This window comes from Equus przewalskii, chromosome X, assembly GCF_037783145.1.
Source record: "Equus przewalskii isolate Varuska chromosome X, EquPr2, whole genome shotgun sequence".
In the NCBI taxonomy this organism is placed as follows: Eukaryota; Metazoa; Chordata; class Mammalia; order Perissodactyla; family Equidae; genus Equus; species Equus przewalskii.
Genome location: NC_091863.1, coordinates 11,779,873 through 11,803,588, shown reverse-complemented (window position 1 = coordinate 11,803,588; position 23,716 = coordinate 11,779,873). Strand labels below are relative to the sequence as shown.

Sequence of the window (23,716 nt, the reverse complement as noted above, 5' to 3'; positions counted from 1 at the left end):
ACTCAATTCATGAAGAGGCAGCATGCTAGAAAGCAAAGCTCTGACATCCACCCCCTGGGGGCTTCTATTGGCATTTAGAAAATGCCTACTAGGGGAAAGACTCTCTTCCACTCATTATCTTAATCCTCAGAGCATCTCTGAGGTTTTGTTGCAATTTCAGTTTTGGTCAACGATGACCCAAGATGCAGTGTGGTTCAGTGTGGTGGAGATAGGGTTCAAGTGACACCCATTCCACTCCTCCCATTGCCACCAATGCCTTAAACACTGGATCCTTGGTTCCGTCATATGTAAGATGATTATAACAACAGCAATTGTGAGAAGCTGTTTTGAGGATTAGAGAAATAATTCAGCAAACCTAGTTCATGGTAGGTAGCTCTTAATTATTGTTCTATAGCTGCACAGAGCAATGTAGTCACTAGCCACATGTGGCTACTTAAATTAAATTAATAAAAAGTCAGTTTCTCAGTAGCACTACCCCATTTTACCTGCTCAATAGCAAACTATGTCTAGTGGCTACCATATTGGATAGCGCAGATATATAGAGTATTTCCATCATCACAGAATGTTCCATTGGACAGCACTGCTCTATATCATCAACTTTGATTTTACACAACTTCCAGATCTTAGGGCTGGCCAAAACCATTCCCTTTGAATTGGAAGCTCTCCTCGGATGTTTACCTGCAGAGGTGAGAGTCAGGTGAGGCCATTCTTGGAAGGGTGTCCTTTGTTCACCAGAGATAGAAAGGAGTGATGTTTGTTTCCCAAATTAAGAAGCCTTTCTGGGGGCTGGGCCTGTGGCTGAGTGGTTAAGTTCACGTGCCCTGCTTTGGCGACCCAGGGTTTCACTGGTTCGGATCCTGGGTGCAGACCTAGCACTGCTCATCAGGCCACGCTGAGGCAGCGTCCCATGTAGCACAACTAGAGAGACCTGCAACTAGAATATACAACTATGTATTGGGGAGAAGAAAAAAAAAGATTGGCAACACATGTTAGCTCAGGTGCCAAAAAAAAAAAAGAAGCCTACCTATGAGCCAGATCTTTTAGCCCTGAAGAGGTGGGAAGTTCATGCCAAGGAAAACCTCCAGAGAGGACTGAAGTTTTTCCACCGTGCACTTAACCAACAACAACAGAAGGGGTGGGGGAAGATTCCGACTTGGAGTCAGCAGAGGAAACATTCTTTGGAGGTAGAGTTTGGAAAGGACAACTGATCTGTTTTCCAAACAGATTTTCGTAAATAACCGACAGGAGATGGGCTGCTTCTATCAAAGTATTAACCCAAATGATGGAGGTTAATCATTAAACCTTTCAGGTGGTGGCTTGCTTGTTTCTCTGATATTCTAATCTGGGTCACAGAATGGCGAAGGCAGCTTTTAGTGGAGGGCAGGACATTTGTTTTTCCTTTCCGTGTTTGCCTTTAGCTTTCCACTCTGAAACTATGTCGTGGCCTCTTATTCCTGGTGGCTACTATCCATATTGAACTCTGTGAATCAGGTACGTCACCTTGGAACTTAAAAATAGATTAAATTTTCTGTTATCTGATGTAGCAAGTCTTTGACTTAAAGAACTTGTTGTCTTTCTAAATTTGCAGATGTGTCAAAGCTTGAAAGTTGAGCCTCTGTTTTACGAGTTTGGAAAGAAACTATTAAACCATCTATGATGATTGAGGTTAAACTTTTGGGTATATTTGGGGCAGCATATTTATAGCTCTGTTCTCTGGCATTCCAGTTGCATTAAATATTAGGACTTAGCAGGCTGTTTGGCACATTTTGTCATTATATGCTGCTGCTCTTTCCAGTGCTCAAAAGCCACCTATGTCTGGTGTCTGCCATATTGGACAGCACGGACATAGAACGTTACCGTCATCACAGAATGTTCCATTGGACAGCACTATTCTATATCATTAACTTTGATTGTATTCAACGATCAGACCTTAGAGCTGACCAAAACCATTCCCTTCACAAGAAAATGCTTTTAAAGTGAGCTTAGTATCAGACCAGCTTGGGAGATACAGCAGTAAGTGGAACATCTGTGTGCTCAATTTTAAAATATATTTCTAATAACACTGTGCTTTCTTTAATAGTAAGTCGTCTGCATAGTTATCTTAAGCTTGAATAAATTATTCCAAAGAGGGGCTGGCCCGGTGGCCGAGTGGTTAATTTCCTGTGCCTGGCTTCAGCGGCCCAGGGTTCCACCGGTTGGGATCCTGGGCATGGACATGGCATCGCTCGTCAGGCCATGCTGAGGTGGCGTCCCACATGCCACAACTAAAAGGACCCACAACTAAAATATACAACTATGTACCAGGGGGATTTGGGGAGAAAAAAAAAAAGAAGAAGATTGGCAGCAGTTGTTAGCTCAGGTGCTAATCTTTAAAAAAAAATTATTCCGAAGACATCACTCTGATGTTTTATTAAAGTAATAATGGATTCAAATGGAAATTGTTAATAAAACGGTTTTGCTTAAAGTATTTAATCTCTAGTATAGGCTAGAAATTCAAACTGATGGATAAATATATGCAGCTAATATGTGTTGCTTGATCTGTGAAGCCATATGTGAGATATAAAGATGTGTTCAACTCAATTTCACATGTTTATTGAGCACCTATTACACGTCAAGTATATGCACAGCAGGCAGCTACGCTGCTATGAACATTCTTGTCCATTATTTTCCATGTGCTTTCTTTTTCTTGGGTGCTTACCCAGGAGGGAAATTGCAGGTCATAGAGCATACATATGTTTCGCTTTAGCAACTCTTCCCTTATCCTCTCTTAAGTTGTACACTTCGATTCCTTTTAGGCATGGAGCCTATCTCTTTGAAATGTTTTGAGTGCCTAGTAGAAATATGCTACATCCAATGCACAAGTTTTCGATCCTTTAACACTTACCCAAGATAAGTGGTTCCATTGGGAAGATACTTAATCTAGAACTACGTGAACCCTGTTCTGATCTAAATAGTTTGAGGCTTCATTCTGTGACCAGAACTCCACTCCTACCCAGCACCAGCCAGCTCATGCTCTTAGATTTAAGAGGAACCAATGAAAGGACAGGAGATCAGGTCAATTTATCCCCAACATCAGACAAACAAGTTAAATTCATGCTCCAAGGAGAGCTGGCTAGCATCTTTATTTTTATCTGCTGCACCAAGCTTATCATTCTCATCTGCACTTGAGCAGGTTTATCCCCCACCTCAGCATTCTGTTAACAAGCCTTTCCTCTCTGAAGAGTGTTTGTGCCAATCCTTGATCAAGAACGGTCTTTCTTGATTTTTAAGTTTGTAGACATGAATTTTTTCTGCACTTCAGCTCTTTAAGCAGGGCAGGAAACCAAGGAGAGAATGAAACTAACATTCATTTTTCCTTATATATATGAAAGTCACTTTGAGGAAAGAGGATCTTAAAATTATTCACTAAAATGAAGATCTGGATTTTATTTGTATTTTAGCAAGTCATTCTTTACCTGTCTGAAGTTATTATAGATAGTACAAGGGAGCCTATCTAAAGCCAGTTCTTCCTTCATGCTCAGATAGTTGTTTCACTGTAATGTAAATTACTGTACTTTTTAAAATCCATCCTTTGGGCCAAATAGCTATTACTGACACAAAAGACATTCACTCTGGTTTTCAGTCAATGAGAATGCTTCAGACACAGTGGTGGCTTCAGATTTTGTCTACTGATGGGTGGGGAGGCTATAAGGGAGTTTGTTGAAATAATATTTTGACAGCAAGCTCCCCTTTCACTGAGATCTCACATTTATATGGAGTGGCTACGAGAGAGGTGCTGACAGAAATTAACACAGGCTAAATTCCCTCAAATCATCCCTTGGGGCCACTACTGTCTACATACTTACACCTGTATTTGTGTAAAGTTGCATGAAAAAGCAGCAATAAACTGTGGGACACAAATGACACAGATGACAGCTGTTCATAGGCAAAATTTCCCAAACACAAACTGGGCAACATGGTTGACTATTGAGATTATCCTTAGGAAGTGGTCTTCATGGTGTCTGTAGACCAATGTAGAGATTGGTGGTAAACACATGATATGAAGGAAAAGAACTGACCACTTTGATAACAATAGGCTGGGGTGGGGGCTTCTCTATGTTGAGTCATCAGGGGAAGGCCTCTCTGAAGAGATGCCATTTAAACTCAAACTGGGTTAACAAGAAGGAGCCTGCAAGGGGGAAAAATGTTGCAGGCGGGAAGAGCTAGCTCTTGGCAGGATGCCCTGGATGGAGGGACAAAGTGCTGATCTTGCTGTGCCAGGCAGCATGAGTCCCAGGAATACTGCTGTCAGGGGGCTGAGTGATGAGGGCTGCCTAATGAATCAGGATGTGTTTAAGATGCAATTCAAGTGCTGGGTCTGATTCTACATGCGCTGCCATAAAGGAGGCTGCACCTTTATATGAACAGGCGTCCCCCGAGGGGAAAGAGGACCACAAAATGCAAGATGGGACTGAAAACAACTTTGCAGAGGGGCTGCCTGTCTTGAATGTGGCGAGTGGATGGAAGACACCAGTAGCTTGGCAAGTGGATCAGATTTTAAATCTTCGGCCTTTCAGAGGTCTTTTGGTGCCAGTGTGAGGCAGAGTGAATTCTGGAGGATAGCTGTTATGGGCTGAATTGTGGCGCCCCAAAATTCATATGCTGATGTCCTAATCCCCAGTAACTGAGAATGTGATCATATTTGCAGATAGGGTCTCTAAAGAGGTAACTAATGTAAAATAAGGTCAATAGGTGGGCCCTAATCCAGTATGACGGGCGTCCTTATAGAGGAGATTAGGACACAGACATGCACCAGAGGAAAGATAATGTGAAGACAGGAGAGGACAGCCATCTACAATCCAAAGAGAGGGGTCTTAGAAGAAATCAACTCTGCTGACACCTTGATCTTGGACTTCTCTCTTCCAGAACTGTAAGAAAATAAATTTCTGTTGTTTAAGCCCCCAAGTCTGTAGTGTTAGTTACACACTACAACACAGTAGCAAATATCCCTTTCCAGGATGGCTTCAGGGACCCACATCTTGGACATTCACTATTTATTCATGCTTCTTTTTCCTCATTGCATCTTTGATGAATATTGCAGAAAACTTGAAGATACTGAGATGCACTGGATTGAAAACATAAAGGGTAACTCAGTCAAGATAGCCAAGTGATTCACAGAATAATAAATACTCTCAGATTCATCCCACATTCACCCAGTCCTCACTACAATATCTCTCACATCAAGCTCAACCAACTCCAGTGATAAGAGCTCAGTATCTCTTAGGATGCCTGTTCACATTTGGAAGCCTAGATTGGCATATCCTTGATCCAGTCAGCATACCCTTGATTAACTATGAAAGCGGATGTAACCTCTAGAGAGAGGTCCTGGCTGCGTCCATGCAGGGCTTGCTGGAGAGCTGACCTGGTCCAGTCACCATCACACTAAGCAGACGGGGAGAGAAGGCTAGAGGGTCAGAGAGGCAGAGGGTGTGCGCCTGCAGAGAGGGCTGTGGCATTTCCACTGCCTTCCCCATAGGACAGGGGCAGGAATGGGTTCCAGTACATAGACACCACGCAGCCAGGTGGGGTGCTGACAGCCGGGTCCATTCTGATGAGTCGGTGCCCTCGCCCTACCAGTGAGTGTGTGTTTTGAGTGATACTCTTGCTTGTTTCCTGCCTCGCTCAAGTGAGGCAGAGACTGCTCAGAGAGTGGAGTTGTCTGTAAGAGGAGAGACTGGCCTACCACTTCCCGGTTGGATGAGCTGGAGCCTCCTCTCAGCTGGAGAAGTCTAAAGGTGGAAGGCTGGTTTGAGCCTCTTGTGACTGGGTGAGAGGGCAGCTTTGCGAGCAGCCTGCACTTGAATGTGTTCTGGGGCCAAGTGGGGGCTGCTGAAGGGAGCTGGATGGAGTCACTGCCTTTGGGGCTGAGAACCAACTGCAGGGCCGAGAGGTGGTAGAGTGAGGCTGGAAGTCACCAGGGAGGCAGAGCAGGGCTGGGATGGAGGAAGTTGGCCAGACTGCATCACCCGTGTCAGGGGAAGATGGAGTGCACAGGTCCCCAGACAGGTCCCCAAAGGCCCCACAAATGCACTCTGAATTAAGAGCATGAGGACACCCCCAATGACAGAGCACCCCCAACAGCAGGAGGGAACCACAAAGAGCCCTGGCTAAGGAAAAAGCGCTTTGTCTTTTTCTTCTCTGATTCCCGCCCTCTCCCATCTCCCCTTTCCACTTCCACCCCAAATGAGCCAGAACGAAGCAGCTGTGGGGGGAGGCAAGGTGAGATGTGCAGGAGGAAGTGGAGGTCAGAGAGTGACAGCATGGGGCACACCATGCAGGCCAGCACTGCTGCAAGGAGGGCCGTTGTGCGGCAGAGGCGGGAAGACAGTTGGTTTTCATCAGGCTGCCCTGAACTCTTTAACAGCCGGCGGTGGCAGGAAAGCCACACCAGCTGCTCCAGATGCCATCAAGTGGTGGGGAAGGGAGAGCTGACCGTGGGCCCCAGGCAGCACTGTAAGCCACATGAACCTCTTTCTTCACTGTGGTCTACTGAGGCCAGCCAGCTGAGCGGCACTGCTGGGCTGGGGCCACAGAATGAAGTAGCCTCTGTTGAAGGCCTACTATGTGCTAGGCCCTGAGATTAGAATGACAGGTAAAACCAGGTCAGCCTACACTGCACATGGCCCACACCCAAGAAGCTGGCCCAGGTAGAAATTATCAGGAATGAAAGACTAAATGTGACAGAAATATGATCTGAATTTTTCAAATTTCAGTGTTCACATATATTTTTGAAAGACCTCCATGGTCATGTGCACTATGTCTATGGCTAGCCCTGCGTATGGAGAGTTGGATTTAGTTGGCCCTTATGGAGCTGCTGCCCCACAGATGACAACTGACAAACTGGGGTGTGGTTCCACACAGGAAACAAACCCAGGCTGTGGCAGGGAAAACACTGAATTTTAACCACTAGGCCACCTGGGCTGCTCTACAAATCTTGATATCAAGTGGTTTTCTTGCTATTTCCTGGATTTGCTTAAAAGCAGAATGGAAAATGGATGGAATTATTTAAATGATAAAAACTTCTATTTCATTACGTTAGGTTACTTGAAGTTTTCTTGGGACTTCCACTGAAGATGGCAATCAGAGGTTTTCAAGTTTTTACAGTAACGTTTAGGCCAAATTTACTAAACAGTTTCACAGGAATTTTTAAATGTTGAAAGTAGTTTCTAAGGAAAATATAATCTATGTTTAATCTTTAGTCTATTTCCCGGATAAACTGGGAAATTTATCTCTCTCGTTTAGCAGATATTGTTTTCTTAGGATAATTTATCATTTTTAGCAAGAGAGGTAACTCAGCATGGCATTTTCTTTCTGACTTAACTGGGGTAGGGCATGGAATGAATTTCCTCCTCTGCCTAATTATTCAAGGAGAAGTCTTGTGACCTAAAAAGAGAACAACTTACTGTTGTAACCATGGTAAGGGGATTAACAGCCTTGGGCTTGTAAAACAGCAGTCCAGCTCCTATTTAGTCCTTTGATTTCCAGAAACAAGAGCCTGATTCTTGCCACCCTTTGCATGCTGTTGGCCCTGTCTGGCGCCATCGATGAGAAATGGCAGTGGAGGCAATTCTTAGAGAATTACCTTAAGACCAGGGCTCCCCACACTTGAGGAAAGGGAGTGAAGAGTTTTTACCTGTTTAGTGAGTTGTTTAAAGAAGCCATTTGTATAGGTGAATAAGTTATTACTTTGTAAAACAGTTGGATAAAATAATTATCTGAAGTGAATTCAAATAACTGCATCAGATCCATCTATACATACAATCCTGAACATGTAGATTTTCTCTTTAGCTGTGCTAATGGAGTTTCAATTTATTTTTTGAGGTATAATTGACACACTGTATTATATGAATTTCAGATGTACAATATAATGATTCAATATTTGTAGATATTGCAAAATAATCACCATAATAAGTCTAGTTAACATCCATCACCCTACATAGTCACAGAATTTTTTTTTCTTTTGATGAGAACTTTTAAGATTTGGACATTTCGGTTTATTACATTAAAACATACTTTAAAAAGACATGTTTAGCTCAGTAAGTACTTTTTAGTTAATTTTCCATTTTGCGCAAATCTTAGAAGACATTCACTGTGGTCACATTTGGAAGAAAGACCATGGAAGAAGTCACACTACTTGTACACAATCTGTAAATGGAAGGAATTTCTATCCTTTGGTTGCTAAGCAAGTTAACTACTGAAGACTGTGCCGTCAGCCTTCATGCTCCTTCCATTTCAACACCGACTTTCCTTACATTTACACGTCCTCTTGGCTACCCCATCTACACTATATTCAGGAGTCTTCTTCGACTACACAGTTATCATGTTGGTGTTATTATGTTGTCTGAATATTTGTGGTCGGGTAAACAAAGTTTTGGGAAGTAATCACCCTCCTTTCCTTCCTCTCTTTTGTATTATTGCAGTCTTGGCACAATTTACTTTCTCAGTTTGTCCCTCTTGGAATAATGTAGAAACAGTGAGTACAAACAATGGAAGTCACTACTCCATTCTATTAGTTTGTTCATCTGTCCATTCATTTCACAATCGCTTACCGAGCTCCCATGTGGGCCACACTTCAGGAATACAGGGGCTCACAGCACGGGACAGACTCGAGCCTGGCCCTCATGTCCTGGGGCCCTGAGAAGTCGTCTGTTGCACAAAATGGCCAAATCTTTATGGACAAAATATTTGATAGTCTCCCCGGTGACCCTCAGCTGATAAAATTAAAAAGGGTGTTCTTTGCTTGGAGACAATGAAGTTCAAACCAGGGCAGGGGTTGGAGACCCTCCTGACAAAGACTTGGACAAACCACATGACATCTAGAAGCCCTTTGCCCTCCCCACTGTCCTGGGTCTGTTCTCACGTGGGACATGGAATCTCGTGTGCAGATTCTGGCATCTCAGGCATTACTGGCTTCTACTTTGGCGTTTAATCTTCTGGTGGGCTCAAGACACTGTGACCTTGGGCTTCGATGGTCTTAGTAGCACTAAACTCCTGTACCTGGAACTTATGGGTAGAGTCATGAAATCTAAATGCCCCTGTAATAGCAACTCTTCCTAACCATCCCTAACCATATTGGCTAATCAATGTTAGGTCTTAGTAAACATTTGTGAGTGAATGAAGCATGATTAACATCCTGGCTCTTAAATCAGAGGCCTGTCTATTGGGGCACAGTGGACACCAGAAAACAGGGCCCCACCCACCCACCCACTTCTCCTCTTCTTCCACCTTAGTCCCATGGGAGGATACTCCCATGGTGGATATGGTGGGAATGGCCAGAGTAGAAGGAGCTCCCTCCTGCCTGGGTTTTATCTCTTGTTGGACCTCAATTTCTCACTCTTGTGGGAGCCAAGACATCAATTAATTTCTCAAATCATCCAAACAAGGGGGAAGCCCCAGCCCATGAGTGTGTCTCCATCATCTTCCACAGCCTCTGCCTCGCAGCTGTCTCCAGAAGCAGGGCTGTGCTTTCCCACAGCCTGGCTACTTTAGGAAGAGGGCGTACTCATTGCTAGTTCAGCTGCCAGTATCTGAACAAATTATCAATGCTTCTCTGCAATTATATTTCTATGGTTGGTATTTGTCGAGCACACGGTTACATTTTTGTTCGCTTAAAATCTTAGACTTCTCCTGGCTGAACCATCGTGTAGGAGGGGTACCTAGTGCTCTTCTGTTGAAGAAGACCCTAAGCAGCTAAAACTCTCCACCTTTTTTCTAATATCCATCTTGGAGAAATGATGGAAATGGTGCTTCTTAAGACACTAGTACAGTGGGAGGTATTCTAATAAATACTTGACAAATCTGAATAGAAAACAGAACTAATTTTTTAAATTTTTACATAATTATTAAGACCACCCTTATGCTGATAGATGCCAATATCTTGCATTTGAATATAGCTCTTTCTTATTATCAAAGTACATTTGTATCTGTTATCTCCTTATCAGTGAAGCCAGTAAGAACTATTATTACTCAATTTCCTTGTTTTGTTCTTGTAGGTCATTTTACTGTGCCCAGGCAACTTTAAAAATAACTGCTTTGCTCCTGTATTTGTATGTATGTGTGTGTGTGTGTATTCAATTTGAAAAAATAGATATTTATAAAAAAATTTCAAAGATAATACAGAGAGATCCTGTGTACATGGTCCTCATCCTGGGTGTATTTTTCCCTCCACTGCTCCTGAGGATATCTGGAAATGTCTGCAGGCATTTGGTTTTCACATTTGGATGTGCTACTGGCATCTAGTGTGTAGAGGCTACGAATGCTGCTGTCCATCCTGCAAAAGGATAGACAGCCTCTCGCAAGCAAGAGTTTTCCAGCCTAAAATGTTAATAGTGCTGAGGTTGAGCAACTAACTGCCCTAGACCCTTCACCCATGTCCCTAATGTTATTGTGTTAAATAACCATGGTAGGTATATAAAAAATATGAAATTAAAATTCATTTAATGTTATTAAACTGTAGTATTTTAGGATTTCCCTTTTTAAAAAACGAATGTTCCTTTTCTGTTCCAGAGTCTACTCCACTTTAGTTTGATCCAATCTCTGCCAATTTCTCCATTTTCCTTTGTTTTTCACGAACTTGGTCTGCCTTTGTTTTTCATGACCTTGACACTTTTGAAGAGATTTATAAGTGTTTTTTATATAGGTATGGACACTGACCCCATCCATAACATATCCAGGTGGCATGTGGAAATGTGATGTGTTTTTGGGTTATATCTATGACTGGAGAGTGCTATGGCATTTGGAGGAGGGGATGAGAGATAATCAGTGTGGTGCCAAACTCAGGACAGTCCCACCTAGCAAGGAATTTCCTACTCAAAATGCCAACAGCGCCCTCACTGACACACTAAGATCTCCAGCCCTTGCTCTTAACTCATGTAGAGTGGCATGCAGTGTCTCAAGTCTAGTAAATGGCAGGTAGTAAACTTCAAGACAAAAGCTTGAGTTTTAGGGATTCAGTCCAGGACTTTTTGTATCTAACACTAACTGTCTCCATTGAGTATTTTCAGCAACAATTTTAATCCTTAGAAAATCTTTATTTCTAAGTAGATCAAATATTTTCATTTTATTTGCCCAGGGGCTGTATTAAAGTATGAATTGCCACCCAGTGGAAACAATGAATAAAGAACTTGAATTCACGGTAAGGGATAGTGCAGTTCCATGGTGACGGGGACAGGAGAGTATACAGGGCCACAGTTACGCTGATGGAGCTGTGTGCAGCCCTCCTCCTGCCTTCTCTTTCTTTATATGCTCTCTCCCCAGCGGGCAGTGTGTGTATCTCCTTGTTTATCTTCTGTTTCCACCTCCTTAGAAAGCAAGCTCCAGAGGAGAAGGGACTTTGCTTTGTTTACGGCGTAGTCTCTGACTCTCTAAAGGGGAATACCATGAGATTTATGTTTGAACAGTATTTAAAGAGGCTCTAGATAGAAAGAACAATACAGGCAGAGTGTCCAAATGGCCTCTTACCTGGTTTCTGGCCTCCTCTATTATGCCAGCAATATTACTTTGTAGTTGTTTAATTCTGTAAAGGGCATGTGCTATACATAGTATCCCACTTCCCTTCTTTTTCACTCAACACTGTACTTTTGAGATTCCTCCTTTTATAAAACAGTGTAGCTCTAGTTCAGTAGTTTGCAACTGGGGGTGTTTTTGTCCTTCAGAGGATATTTGCCAATGCCCGGAGACATTTTTGGTTGCCACTACTGGAGGTGGTCCTACTGATAGCTAGTTGGTGGAGGCCAGGTTTGCTGCTAAGCATCCTGCAATGCACAGGGCATTCCCCAACATAGAATTATCTGGCCCAGTAGCCCAATAGTTGAGAAACCCTGGCTGTTTCTTTCCTGCCATCTGTGGAATGCTATTCCCTTGAGATTGCACACCGTATTTACTCGATCCATTCCCCTCTCGATTTAGGTTGGACATTTAGGTTGTTCCAGTTCTCTGCCCTGACAAGTGTGCTGCAAAGAGCATCCTCACCAATCTGTGTTGGGGTGTGAGGGTGTGTGTAAGAGAGTTTCTAGCGGCCACACTCTGTTCTAGGAAGCACTTCCAAATGCCGCTCCAGAACAGTTGGACCCTCTGACACGCCAGCAATTGATATTATTTAACTTTTTTATATTAAAAAATAGAAATTTCTTAATATATGGGATTCTAGTTCTCTGCATCTTTAGCAGCACTTGATATTATTTACCTTTTTGAATTTTGACAACCTGAAGTGGTTAAGTTGCTCATTTAAAAAAATACATTTTCTGATTATTAATAAAGCCAAACATCATGAATAATTCACACCCCACACCATGCTACAAAATTGGGGGAAATGTTTTTGGCAAGCATGCACCACTTCATTTTGTTCATCCCTGTAGGTGTTTTAAAACCACCCATTTTGGGACACCAAGCTTGAGTGTTCCTGCCAGTAGGGGTCACCGTCCCCCCCGTGCGTCTTTACCAGTGGGATTTTTTTTTTTTTTTTTTTTGCCAGCCTCTCCCCACTCCCACCACCCTCCCACCCCCAAGGAGGGGCTCCCGAATGTTTGGTGGTGACTGGACACATATGGTTTATTTTCACAATATGGGTACACTACTGGCACTTAGAGGTTAGAGGTCAGGGATTCTGCTAAAACCCTACAATGCAGAGGACAGCACCCAACAAACAACAAAGACTTATCTGGCCCCAAATGTTAACAGTGCTGAGGTGGGGAAGCCATGGTGTGGACAAAATCCTAATGTGTGACTCTTTGAAAGAAAGACGATGACAATCTCTATGATAATAAAGCTGCCCACCATTATTATTATTTAAAATAAGAACAAACTTTCCTCTATACAAACTGGGCAAATAGTGGAGAAGCAGGCTTTCTGGGTAAGCGTGGTCCCAGGGACAAGGCAGGCCTGGCTGGGCAGGAGGAAGGCAAACAGTGTATCTTCAGCGTGGGCTCCATAGGGAGCAGAGAGGTGGGCCTGGGGGCTTGGCAGACCTGCCAGCTGGGGTGGTGGGAGGTGACCTGGTGGTGTCAGTGAGTCACGGAGGGGTAGAGCGGGGCCAACAGGGTAAAAGGACTGTGGGTTTGAGTCTCAGGAGGTGGTGGTGGCAGGGCCTTGCCTCTTGGGACACAGGGGGACATGAGGCTGCAGGAGGCCCCAGGCCCCGTGGAGTGCTGATCCCTCCCAGCTCTCCAGCGAGGCGAGGCTCTGGGGGCTGGTTGGTGGTGTCCTCGCAGCAGGGTGGGCGGTGGGTGGTGGGCGGTGGCCGGTGGGCGGTGCACCGGGAAGGCCCAGGAAGGCTGGAGGTCAGGCCCGGGTCAGTCTCCTCCTGTCAGGCACTGTTGCATCAGTGGCGGAGGTTGCTTCTCAGAGGCCCAGGCCTGGGCACAAAGGAAGGGGTCACTCCGTTTCTCCGTACAGGCTGGAAGGCAGATGGCCTGGGCTGGGGGCTCGGGCTCCTCTCCTCGGGGTCAGGGATCTCAAACCAGAGAGGTCCGTCGAACTTCTTCTTTCCTTTCTGGCATTGGCTGAGGGCCCTCAGGACGGTCTCCTTGGCACAGGGGTCCGGGGGCTCCTCCGGGGGTGGACCTCGGGAGACGCTCTCTCTGCGCTCAGGAGGATTGATTTTGACGGTGACCGGGCTCCGGACGTGTCGGGGGTTCCGGGCATTCCAAAGCCATCGCTGCCTGAAGCTCTTCTGATTCTCGGACAAATCCAGCCCCATGGAGGTGTGGCGGGGTTGGGTCCGCGTCCAGCGCTCCGGGTGGACGTGGTTGACCGGGCACTGGTCCCAGTGCCGCTGGCTGCCGGCGGGTCTGGGTCGCTGGGATCTGCGATCCGGGGCTGGGGGCGGCTGTGCGGCCTCGGCTGTGCCCAGGTAGCTGCTCAGGTAGCTGCCCATGATCGCGGTGCGGCGGGTCGGGGCCTTCGGCTCCCAGACGTGTCCGAAGTCTTCAGACGCCAAGCGCACAGGCTGCGTGACCGTTGGTACCGGGCGCAAGGACAGCGCGTGGGGTGTCTCACGTCCGGGCCCTCCGGGCACGGGGTCCCGCACGTGCCAGGCCAGCCCTGCGAACACAGAGACCCCACGCGGGGGGAGGCCGCCTGCTCTCTGAGAACAGGAACGTCCGGCTTCCCACTGTTGGTTCCCAGTGCTTGGCTCTGGGGCTCCGGGCAGAGGGGCCCACTAGTGCCTTCACTTTTTTTTTAAACAATCGTTACCTGAGCTAACATCTGTTGCCAATCTTTTTTTTCCCATCTTCTTCCCAAAGCTCCCCAGTACATAGTTGTATATTCTAGTTGTGAGTGCCTCTGGTTGTGTTATAGGAGACCCGCCTCAGCATGGCCTGATGAGCGGTGCCATGTCTGCGCTCAGGATCTGAAACCCTCGGCCACCAGAAGTGGAGTGTGGGAACTGAACCATTCGGTCATGGCCCACCTGCACCTGGACTTTTGTAGTTGACACTTAAAGGGAGAAAATATAATAATTTCTACTAGGTCCTGAAAATTATAGAAAATGGACAGAAGGCTGCTCCTTCATTATTGTAAAAACAAACCTAATACACTTGAATGCTCTTTTAAAGAAAAACAACGAATTTACTTTTGTTAGTAAAGGGGATGTGTACTTCATTCTTCTAGAATGGTTGCTAATGTCGCTTTTTGCAATTTTGCTCTTAAGGAACTGGTGAAAGACATTCAGGATTTATGTTTTAGCACTGACAATGTTGATTTAATGTGGACTCTCCTAGAACTGTCAACCTTCAAACATTCATAGATGGGTGGTTCTCTCTGAACACTAATGCCATTTCTCTCCTTTCTTTTTTGAGGAAGATTAGCCCTGAGCTAACATCTGCTGCCAATCCTCCTCTTTTTGCCGAGGAAGACTGGCCCTGAGCTAACATCCGTGCCCATCTTCCTCCACTTTATATGTGGGATGCCTACCACAGCATGGCGTGCCAAGCAGTGCCATGTCTACACCGGGGATCTGAACCAGCGAAACCTGGGCCACCGAAGCAGAACGTGTGAACTTAACCACTGTGGCACTGGGCCAGCCCCTCTCCTTTCATTTCTAATGGCAGTCTTGCAAGTAGAGCGAGGCACATTTTTCACTAGTAGTTGAAAACATCCAACTTCAAAAACTCTGCAAGGGGCCAGCCTGGCAGCATAATGGTTAAGTTTGCCCACTCTACTTTGGCAGCCCAGGGTTCACAGGTTCAGATCCCAGGTACGGACCTAGCATGACTCATCCGGCCACGCTGTGGTGGCATCCCACATAAAATAGAGGAAGATTGGCACAGATGTTAGTTTAGGGCCAGTGTTCCTCACACAAAACAAAGTGTGTAAGGGCTGCTGGGTAACTGATTATTGTGCTTAGGTTTGCAGGTCCGTTCAAGGTGGTGTGAAAAAAATGAGTCTTTTCTTGTGAAAATTTCCCTCAAAAGCACATGCCTAAGGCACCTGTTGGGCCGGCCCCAATGCTGGGTTGGGAAGGGACAGAAAGTAGAAGCCTGCAAGGAATCCAAGAGTGGGCAACAGATTCACTGCAGATCGGAGAGGAGGTTGGCTGTGGCGAGGACACTTAGTAGAGCTTAGTGAGGAAGCATCAGGTTTCTGAGGTCAGCGAGAGGCCAAATCTTTTGAGATGCAGGAGTGTGGTTAGCTGGTAGGTGTGGGAATGAAATCCCTAACAGTCTACTCACTCATGAATTCTTTTTTTTTTTCTGGCCAATTCCTTATTTAAGGAATGATCCCCAGGTATATGATTTTGAAAACAGAAAAATTCCTATGGTATAATTTTCTTTTCAAGGCATTTTTCAGGATAGAAATAACTTTTCTTACATAACTAACATCTCTCTTAAGATGGTAATAGTATCAGATTGGATGATCTAATGCCATTGGGTATGGATTTCTTCTAACGTAGTTTTCTTTCCAATGTCTACAGAATTTCTCACATCCTATCTGCAATATAACTCAGTGGGTGTCATTCCGGTTTGTGACTAATGACCCTCTGACAAACCAGAGTGTGCTGGTGAGCTACAGGCAATAATAAGTGAGTCACTCATATACCTTTACTGGTAAATCAATGTGTTGATTAATTAAAAGCCGTTTTGTTTTCATAGACACTGAAGACGTTTCCTCTTCTCACGCACCAAGAGGTAAAGAATTTCACTGGTTAGTTGATACTGGAGATTAGCATCTATCAGTGGTGCTCAACCAGGGGTGAATTTGCAGTGGACAGTAGGGAATGTCTGAAGACATGTTTGGTTGTCACTACTTGGGGGTACTGCTGGCATCCAGTGGATTGAGGCCAGGGATGCTGCTAAACATCCTACAATGCACAGGACAGCCCCTCACAACATAACTATTGGTATATTTATTGAGACCACATAACATTTATGGAGAATAAACAATTCATGGAGAATAACAACTTAGGGGGAATTGACATCAAAGACGTCTTGATGATGTTTTCTTATGCAATCACATGGTATGAATTTTATTAGTTCAAGTTTTTTGTGTCCCTTAGGAATGTTTTACAGTTTTCTTGTTAACATTTTATAACTTCGTTTCAAGGTATTTTAGTTTTTTAGTTTTCCTTGTAAGTAGGGTTCTTTCTTCCATTATATCTTCTAACTGTGATTTATATTTCTCAAAGGAATTGGTTTCTATGAATTATGGTACTCCACTAATTGTTTCTCTAGTTTCCTTTATCTTTTTTGGCCTAACTTTATTGGCTACTACCAGAATTTAATTTAATATTTAATATGCTAATAATAGTGGAATTAGTAGATATCCTTTCCAAACTAGGCATACTATTATCTACTTTACCAAGTTAGGGAACTGTCCTTTCATTCCTGTTTTACTAAAAAGCATTTTTATAAAATAGCTGAATTTTGTCAAAATGTGTTTTAGGAATCTATTGTGGGGGCCTGGAATTGCCACCCCAAGATATGTCTCTTTGGCATAATGATTATTTGAGGCTGGTTACTTTGCAGACAGGAAAGCAACTGAAAAGTAGAATTTACTTACCCTTTGTAAGAGACATTTACATTGTAAAGGAAATCTCCATCTGTAAAGGTATCTCCCTCTCTACCAGGAAGAAGGGGGGGGGTGACCTTATCTTTAGAAACTCTTAATCAATGCCAAAGGCAAGGACTTAAATCTGCATAATAATCTTATTCCTATTTCTGGTAACCTCCTGTAACTGACTCCCCCCACCCCCAACATCCTCCTTTGCCTTTAGCTGGATATGATATTTAAGGTGGGGGCTTCAGCCATTTTGGCGAGTTGCTCAGCTTGCCTGAGCCTCTCCCATGTATACATGCTATAAAGCTTTGTTTAATTTTCTCCTGCTATTCTGTCTCATGTGAATTTAATTTGTTCTCCGGCCAGATGAACCCAGACAGGGTAGAGGAAATGTCTTCCTCCCCTACACTATAGAAATGAAAATATGAGTTTTCCCTTTAGACTTGCTGATAGGATGAAGTATATTAATCATAACTATATCCTTCCTAATACTGAACCATCCTTGCATTACTAGAAAAACCCTACTTGGGCAAAGTATATATTTCTGATGTACTGCTGGATTCTGTTTCTAATATTTTATTTAGCTTTCTTTTTTTCCTAAAAATTTTTGAGAGATATTGGCCTATTATTTACTTTTTTGTGGGGGGTATCCAATCTTTGGTGGGTTTTGGTTTCACTGTTATCTTGACTTCATAAAAAAGAATTTGGAAGCTTTTGTTCTTGAGAAAAATTTTTTAATCAATTAAAATCCAATACAAACAAGTAAAAGCAGTTATTGTAGTTTGGTTAGGTTATAAATTAAAGAGGATTTTGTGTGTTGATGTAGTAACTACCACTTAAACTTTAGTTTCTAAAGGAAAAACAAATACCAAGTCAAAACTCCTGACTTAGAATAAAATTTCTGTATGGACGTTGTTTGGTTCTGTCTTTACCCCAAGATTCCATAGTAAAACTCCCTTAAGGAAATTAAAGGGTTCTGAATACATCCATTTCCAGGCTTCATTTTTCCATTTAAAAGAGTCTTAATTTTTATAGAGATCCTACATAACGCGTATACAGTAAAATATACGTCATTGTCAAGAATGAAAGTAAAAAGCTTATGTTTTTCTAGTTTTAACTCCTCTCTCTGGTTAACTTGAAGTATCACCAAATTCATGTCCAAACTGAGACAAGATGTTAGCACACTTTAATGAAAACGTATAAGCGCTACAAGATGTTAAAAACTGATGCCAAAGTTTGAGCCCAACCTTGTTTTAAAGAGGCAGACTAGAATTTCCTTACATAGAAATGTAGAAAGACTGTACCTGATCATGATCAACCTCTACAGGTTACTTCTTAATAATCCAGGTGATGGACTCGGCAAGTGGTGGGGTAGTCAGGGCCCCTGAGTAGGTCCATCTGGGCAAGTGGGCATCAGGCAGGAAGGATCAAAGGACCCAGATTCCACAAGGGCATCCTGGCCAAGAGAAGGAGATCACCAAGCTATCATTTAGTGGTAAAAACCACTGAGGAATCGGATGATGAGATGATGATTCTAGGGGTGTCTGGGGACCAGTAGTGGTCCAGAGGAGCTCTAGGTACCTCTGGGCACCTTAGGATAGAATTATGCCCATGCTTTCTTCTTGTAATTAACTGTATTTCTTTTTTAAAAAATTGAAATATAATTGACTTTTTAAAAAATTGAAATATAATTGACAACTGTGTATTTCTGATACTTGTCAGTGGGAACACAGCAGACACCATTTGCTCCCTCCATTCTAGTGACTTTACAGCAGGTGATCTCCTCTGAACTCCTTGGGAGGCATTAGGTGGTAGCTGGTACGTAAACAGGCTTTCCTTTCTCAAAGAGATTCATAGAATTCTCCTTTCTAAAATGCAATACAAATTAGGAGGAGCCAGGATCCGAGACTAAAAGGGGAGAGAGGGAGAGAAGGAAAAAGAGAGGGAGAGGGAAAGAGGCAGGAGGGAGAGAGACAGAGGTGGGGAGGAGAGGAAAAGAGAGAGAGAATACATGGACTTCCAGGGAGCAGCCCCTTTGGGACTCTGAATGTTGAACAATTAATCTCGGGGGCTGGACAGAGGTATCCAACCTGAAGAATATGGGTAATGTTCTTTAAAGAATCATTTCTGTACCTTGCAAGGTAGCCCAGGGCCAGGGGCTCTCTCAACACAAGCATCATAAATGGCAAGTTGTCTTCTCAGCAACTTTCTTTTCTTTTTTTTTTTTTGCTTTCTCTCCCCAAATCCCCTAAGTAAATAGTTGTATATTTTAGTTGTGGGTCCTTCTAGTTGTGGCATGTGGGACGCCACCTCAACATGGCCTAACGAGCAGTGCCATGTCCACGCCCAGGATCTGAACGGGCGAAACCCTGGGCCGCCGAAGCGGAGCGCATGAACTTAACCACTCAGCCACGGGGCTGGCCCCTCAGCAACTTTCAAAGAAAACCTGAATTACATTGAGGTTAATTATATTTCCCAATTCAAAGTGCCCTATTTAGTGTTTCCACTATGAGACTGAAACATAAAGTAGATTTCAACTGATTTAGGAAAAAGAAAAATTACCTTATGCTTAATTGATGGCACAGTATCCACCAATTTCTGTAGCTTTTTATGATGTTTGTGTAGGTAAAGAACAATAAATGAGAAAATATTAAAAACAATTGACATCTCACTCTAGAATTGTAATGGAATGTGAATTAAAATCAGATACCTGGTGACTACCTAAAAATAATCCACAGTACTGAACCTGCACTTAAGCTGACAATTTAGAATGTTATAAACATCACTGAATGAAAGTAGATACAAAACAAATGAGTAGGCCGTTTGCTGACAAGCTGGAGCCCACAGTCTGGAGGGAAAGGTGTCCCCTGTGCCATCAGCCTCTCCCTCTGAGCCTTACCGGCACTTGGCCCACAGGGGCTCTCGAGGCTGAAGCTCTCAGAGCCAGCCAGAGTGTGGGAAGGCACAGCTTTTAGCTCAGGCCCCTGAGTCCTCAAGGGCTCATTTCTGGAGCTTCAGCATAATAGCCACATTTTCTGGTTTCTGTATTTCATGCTTTGATATCTGAGGCCTTGCTGACCCTAGAGGAAGTGCCCCTCCCCGAGCTAGCTAATTCCTATACAGAACAAACTGGGAGGACGTCTTTAATACGCAAACCAACCAATCCAGACCCCAGACCCCAACTCCTCCTTTATAAGATTCTCACCCTCTGGGCCACTATTCCTCTGCCCTAATTATCCCAGAATCAGGCACCAGACGAGGGGCAGCCTCTGTGTCCCAGAGCCTGCTGAAATTATCCAAACCAAGCAATCCTAAGCTTGCTTATGCTGCCTCACCCATTCCTTCCATGGAAGCCATAATAAAGGCTCTTGTTCACATCTTCCCCTCGCTCTATCTGCCTCCTGACCATGCCTGGTGCTTCCCCATGTGACCCTGCATGGTGTTTCATGCCTCCTGTTTTTAGGAATCTGTGAGTATAATAAAATCCTTCCTTCACAACAGTCATTTCCATGTCTGTGTGTTGCTATACCTGATTAAAACAAATCCTAGGTACCCTGAAAACACTCAGCCTCCAGACGGGACTAAAGCAGGGAGCTTGTGGGAGGCCTGAACCTGCTAAACCTGCAAGAGCTCAGAGGTCCTACACAGAGTACAGTCCACAGATTTTCAGTCCACTTCTTCAGTTGCTAGCGGTGTGACCTGGCAAGAAAGCACTTCACCTCCGCTGAGCTTCACTTTCTTCATCTGAAAAATGAAAACGACAGTATTGCCATCAGAGACCTCTTTTTTTCCTTTCATGATCATGTCCCATAATTGTTTGTATTTATCTTTTTATTCCATCTAAATATATTCTTGGGGCCAGCCCTGTGGCCAAGTGGTTAAGTTTGCGTGCTTTGCTTCGGCAGCCCAGGGTTTCGTGGGTTTGGATCCCGGGCACGGACACGGCACCACTCATCAAGCCATGTTGAGGCAGTGCCCCACATAGCACAACCAGAGGCACCCACAACTAGAATATACAATTACGTACTGGGGGCCTTTGGGGAGGAGAAGAAGAAGAAAAAGACTGGCAAAAGTTGTTAGCTCAGGTGCCAATCTTAAAAAAAATATTCTTAACTAATCTCACATTTTAACCATCATTTATTTTATGCTATTTGCCTTTATCCTTTTATTCCAGTGCCTAAAAATAGAAATGTAATGCAAACCACAGAGGCAATTTTAAGTTTCTAGGAGCCACATTTAAAAAGTTAAAAAACAACAGGTGAAATTAATTTTGATAACATTTTATTTTACCAAATATATTCCAATATTGTCATTTCAACATGTAATCATTATGAAAACTTATTAATGAGACTGTTTCCATTTTTTCCATATTAAGTCTTGGAAATCTGCTGTATGTATTTTACACATGCAGCACATACCAATCTGGATGCTAAATTTTGATCAGAAATACTTGATTTTTATTTTTACACTAGAAAATGTGGATACACATACCCAAGTTGTTCCAAACATTTTAAAAAGTTTTCCAATAACTGAACTGAGTATCGGTTCTTAAATTTAAATTAATTAAAATCAAATAAAATTAAAAATCCATTTCCTCAATCACACTAGCAACATTTCAAGTGCTCAACAGCCATACATGGCTTGTAGCTACCATGGACAGCACAGTTTTATGCCATTTGAAACATATTCTTAACAATCTTATGTTTTAAGCATTGTTTATCTTACCAATGTATTGATCCCAATATTCTTAAAGTAAAAAACAATATTGTAATATTCTTTCATTCTAAAATCCATCATTTAAAGTTGGTAACATTTTTACCTTCAAAAATATTCGTATAATAACCATGTTCCTCCAGTTGCCGCATCCTCAAAGCTTTCAAATTTGATTGCGTTCTGATGCACCACATGCAGCTAAATACCATCAAAAGAAGGATTAATGCCTAACCATATAGGATCATTCCAAAATAAATCAATAGCAATAGCCTAATTCAACCTACTATATTTAATTATGTCTCCTCACCCAAAATAAAGCTACTGGCAAAAGCATATAACAATCTGATGCAAAATGAGACAGAAATAAAGAAGAGGAAGAAATTTATGCAGGAGCAGCAATTAATATTACTTTGGAATGAGGGGATTTATCTGGGGAGAAAAATAAAAGAAAACTTATATAGCAAAGTGAGTAACAATTCAGTGAGGGATCAACATTTGTTTATTCCTATCTTGATTTGCAGGAAATACTGAAATCCAAAATGCATTTGCGTCAAAAGGAGAGATGATGTTTATCTTGAGAGAAACACTCTCCCTATGAGAATCAGGAGTTGAAGACATTTCTTCTTTGAGGGATAACCACTTAAAATGTGTTTCTTTCTATTTTTAATGTAACATTTAAAATTAAAATAAAATTAAATTGGGGAAAAAGTCGTAAGAAGAAATTTTATTTTCTTATGTGCTCCCTATACTTCCCTACAAATTATTCCTCATCCGTCATTCATGAACTTTCTGACATCATCAGCCCTCCAGCCTCCCAAGTGAGACACCTCAAAGTCATGGTTAACTTTGCGTTTAACTTGAAGAGGTCTCCACCTCCAAGTCCTGTTGCTTTTGTCTTAGAAATGCTTTTTAAAACTTGCTCCTTCTCCCTGTTTCGATTGTCACACCTTTCATTTAGGCTTCTACCATCTCTCAGTTGGATTAATCCAACCTTGTGGCCCTGCACTGTTGCCTGGGTTAATGTCAAAAAATAAAGTAACTGACTAATTAAATGAAACTATGCTGTGCCACTCTCTTCTTTAAAAATAACCAGTGTCTGATGAGCCTGCCTTCCATCTACCCTCTTAAGTTCAATGATCACCATTCTTCCTGCCTCTCCCCACAATACACATTCTGCATTCTGGTCCCTTTGTTTTTTGGCCATTTTATGAACATCTGCTTTTACACATGATTTTCCCTCAGTCTGGAATGCCCTTCTAATCCTCTTGGCAAACTCCTATTCATCCTTCAACACCCAACGGAAATGTTCCTCCTTTGAAATCATCATAGACTCCTCTGAGCAGTCTACATCACACCTTCCTCTGTGGTCTCACAGTACTTTTAGAAACCCTTTTCCAAAACACACTTGCTTTTAATTCTAATTTCATGCATACTTTTCTCACCAGACTTTGAATTCTGGGAGGTCAAGAATCAAGTTAGTATTCCTGGGACTTAGTGTTGTGCCTGGCACATAATTAGCACTGAGTAAATGCTGAATGAATAAATAAATCAATGAATGACAAAATATATATATATATATTATTAGGTGACCAAAAATGTAGACTTTTTGCTTGCCGATCCTTTTACTCTGTATTGCAATCTTATCACGTAAAATGTGAATAAACAGTATTACTATTTTTTTTTAAAGATTGGCACCTGAGCTAACAACTGTTGCCAATCTTCCTTTTGTTTTTTTCCTGCTTTTTCTCCCCAAATCCCCCCAATACAAAGTTGTATAATCTAGTTGTGGTTCCCTCTAGCTGTGGCATGTGGGATGCCACCTCAATGTGGCCCGATGAGTGGTGCCATGTCTGTGCCCAGGATCCGAACCAGTGAAACCCTGAGCCACTGGAGCAGAGTGCGTGAACTTAACCACTTGGCCATGGGGCTGGCCCCAGTATTACTATTTAATATAGAAGTTATTTGTAAA

General features: G+C 43.1%; 1 protein-coding gene and 1 long non-coding RNA gene across 14 annotated transcripts in view; one reads left to right on the top strand and one right to left on the bottom strand.

Annotated features, from left to right (window-relative positions):
- Nucleotides 1-1,344: 1,344 nt before the first annotated feature.
- LOC139080934 (uncharacterized) lies at nucleotides 1,345-22,458 on the top strand. The gene is made up of 3 exons (XR_011535820.1): nucleotides 1,345-1,491; nucleotides 15,953-16,060; nucleotides 22,269-22,458. It is a non-coding gene; the product is annotated as an uncharacterized lncRNA (long non-coding RNA).
- Nucleotides 12,795-23,716, bottom strand: part of LOC103545821 (carbonic anhydrase 5B, mitochondrial-like) — a 26,057-nt gene continuing 15,135 nt past the window's right edge. For 6 of the 13 annotated variants that reach the window (XR_011535807.1, XR_011535804.1, XR_011535806.1 and 3 more), the window contains 2 exons: nucleotides 21,854-21,945; nucleotides 17,747-20,778 (listed from right to left, as the gene is read on the bottom strand). Coding sequence is in view for 4 of the 13 variants with exons in the window: in XM_070603769.1 (XP_070459870.1) it covers nucleotides 13,358-13,912 (555 nt within the window). In the remaining 9 variants the exon portion in view is untranslated. Of the gene's footprint in view, nucleotides 14,080-17,746; nucleotides 20,779-21,853; nucleotides 21,946-23,716 lie in introns of those variants that run through there. The other 7 variants (XM_070603772.1, XM_070603770.1, XM_070603771.1 and 4 more) reach the window with 4 other exon arrangements.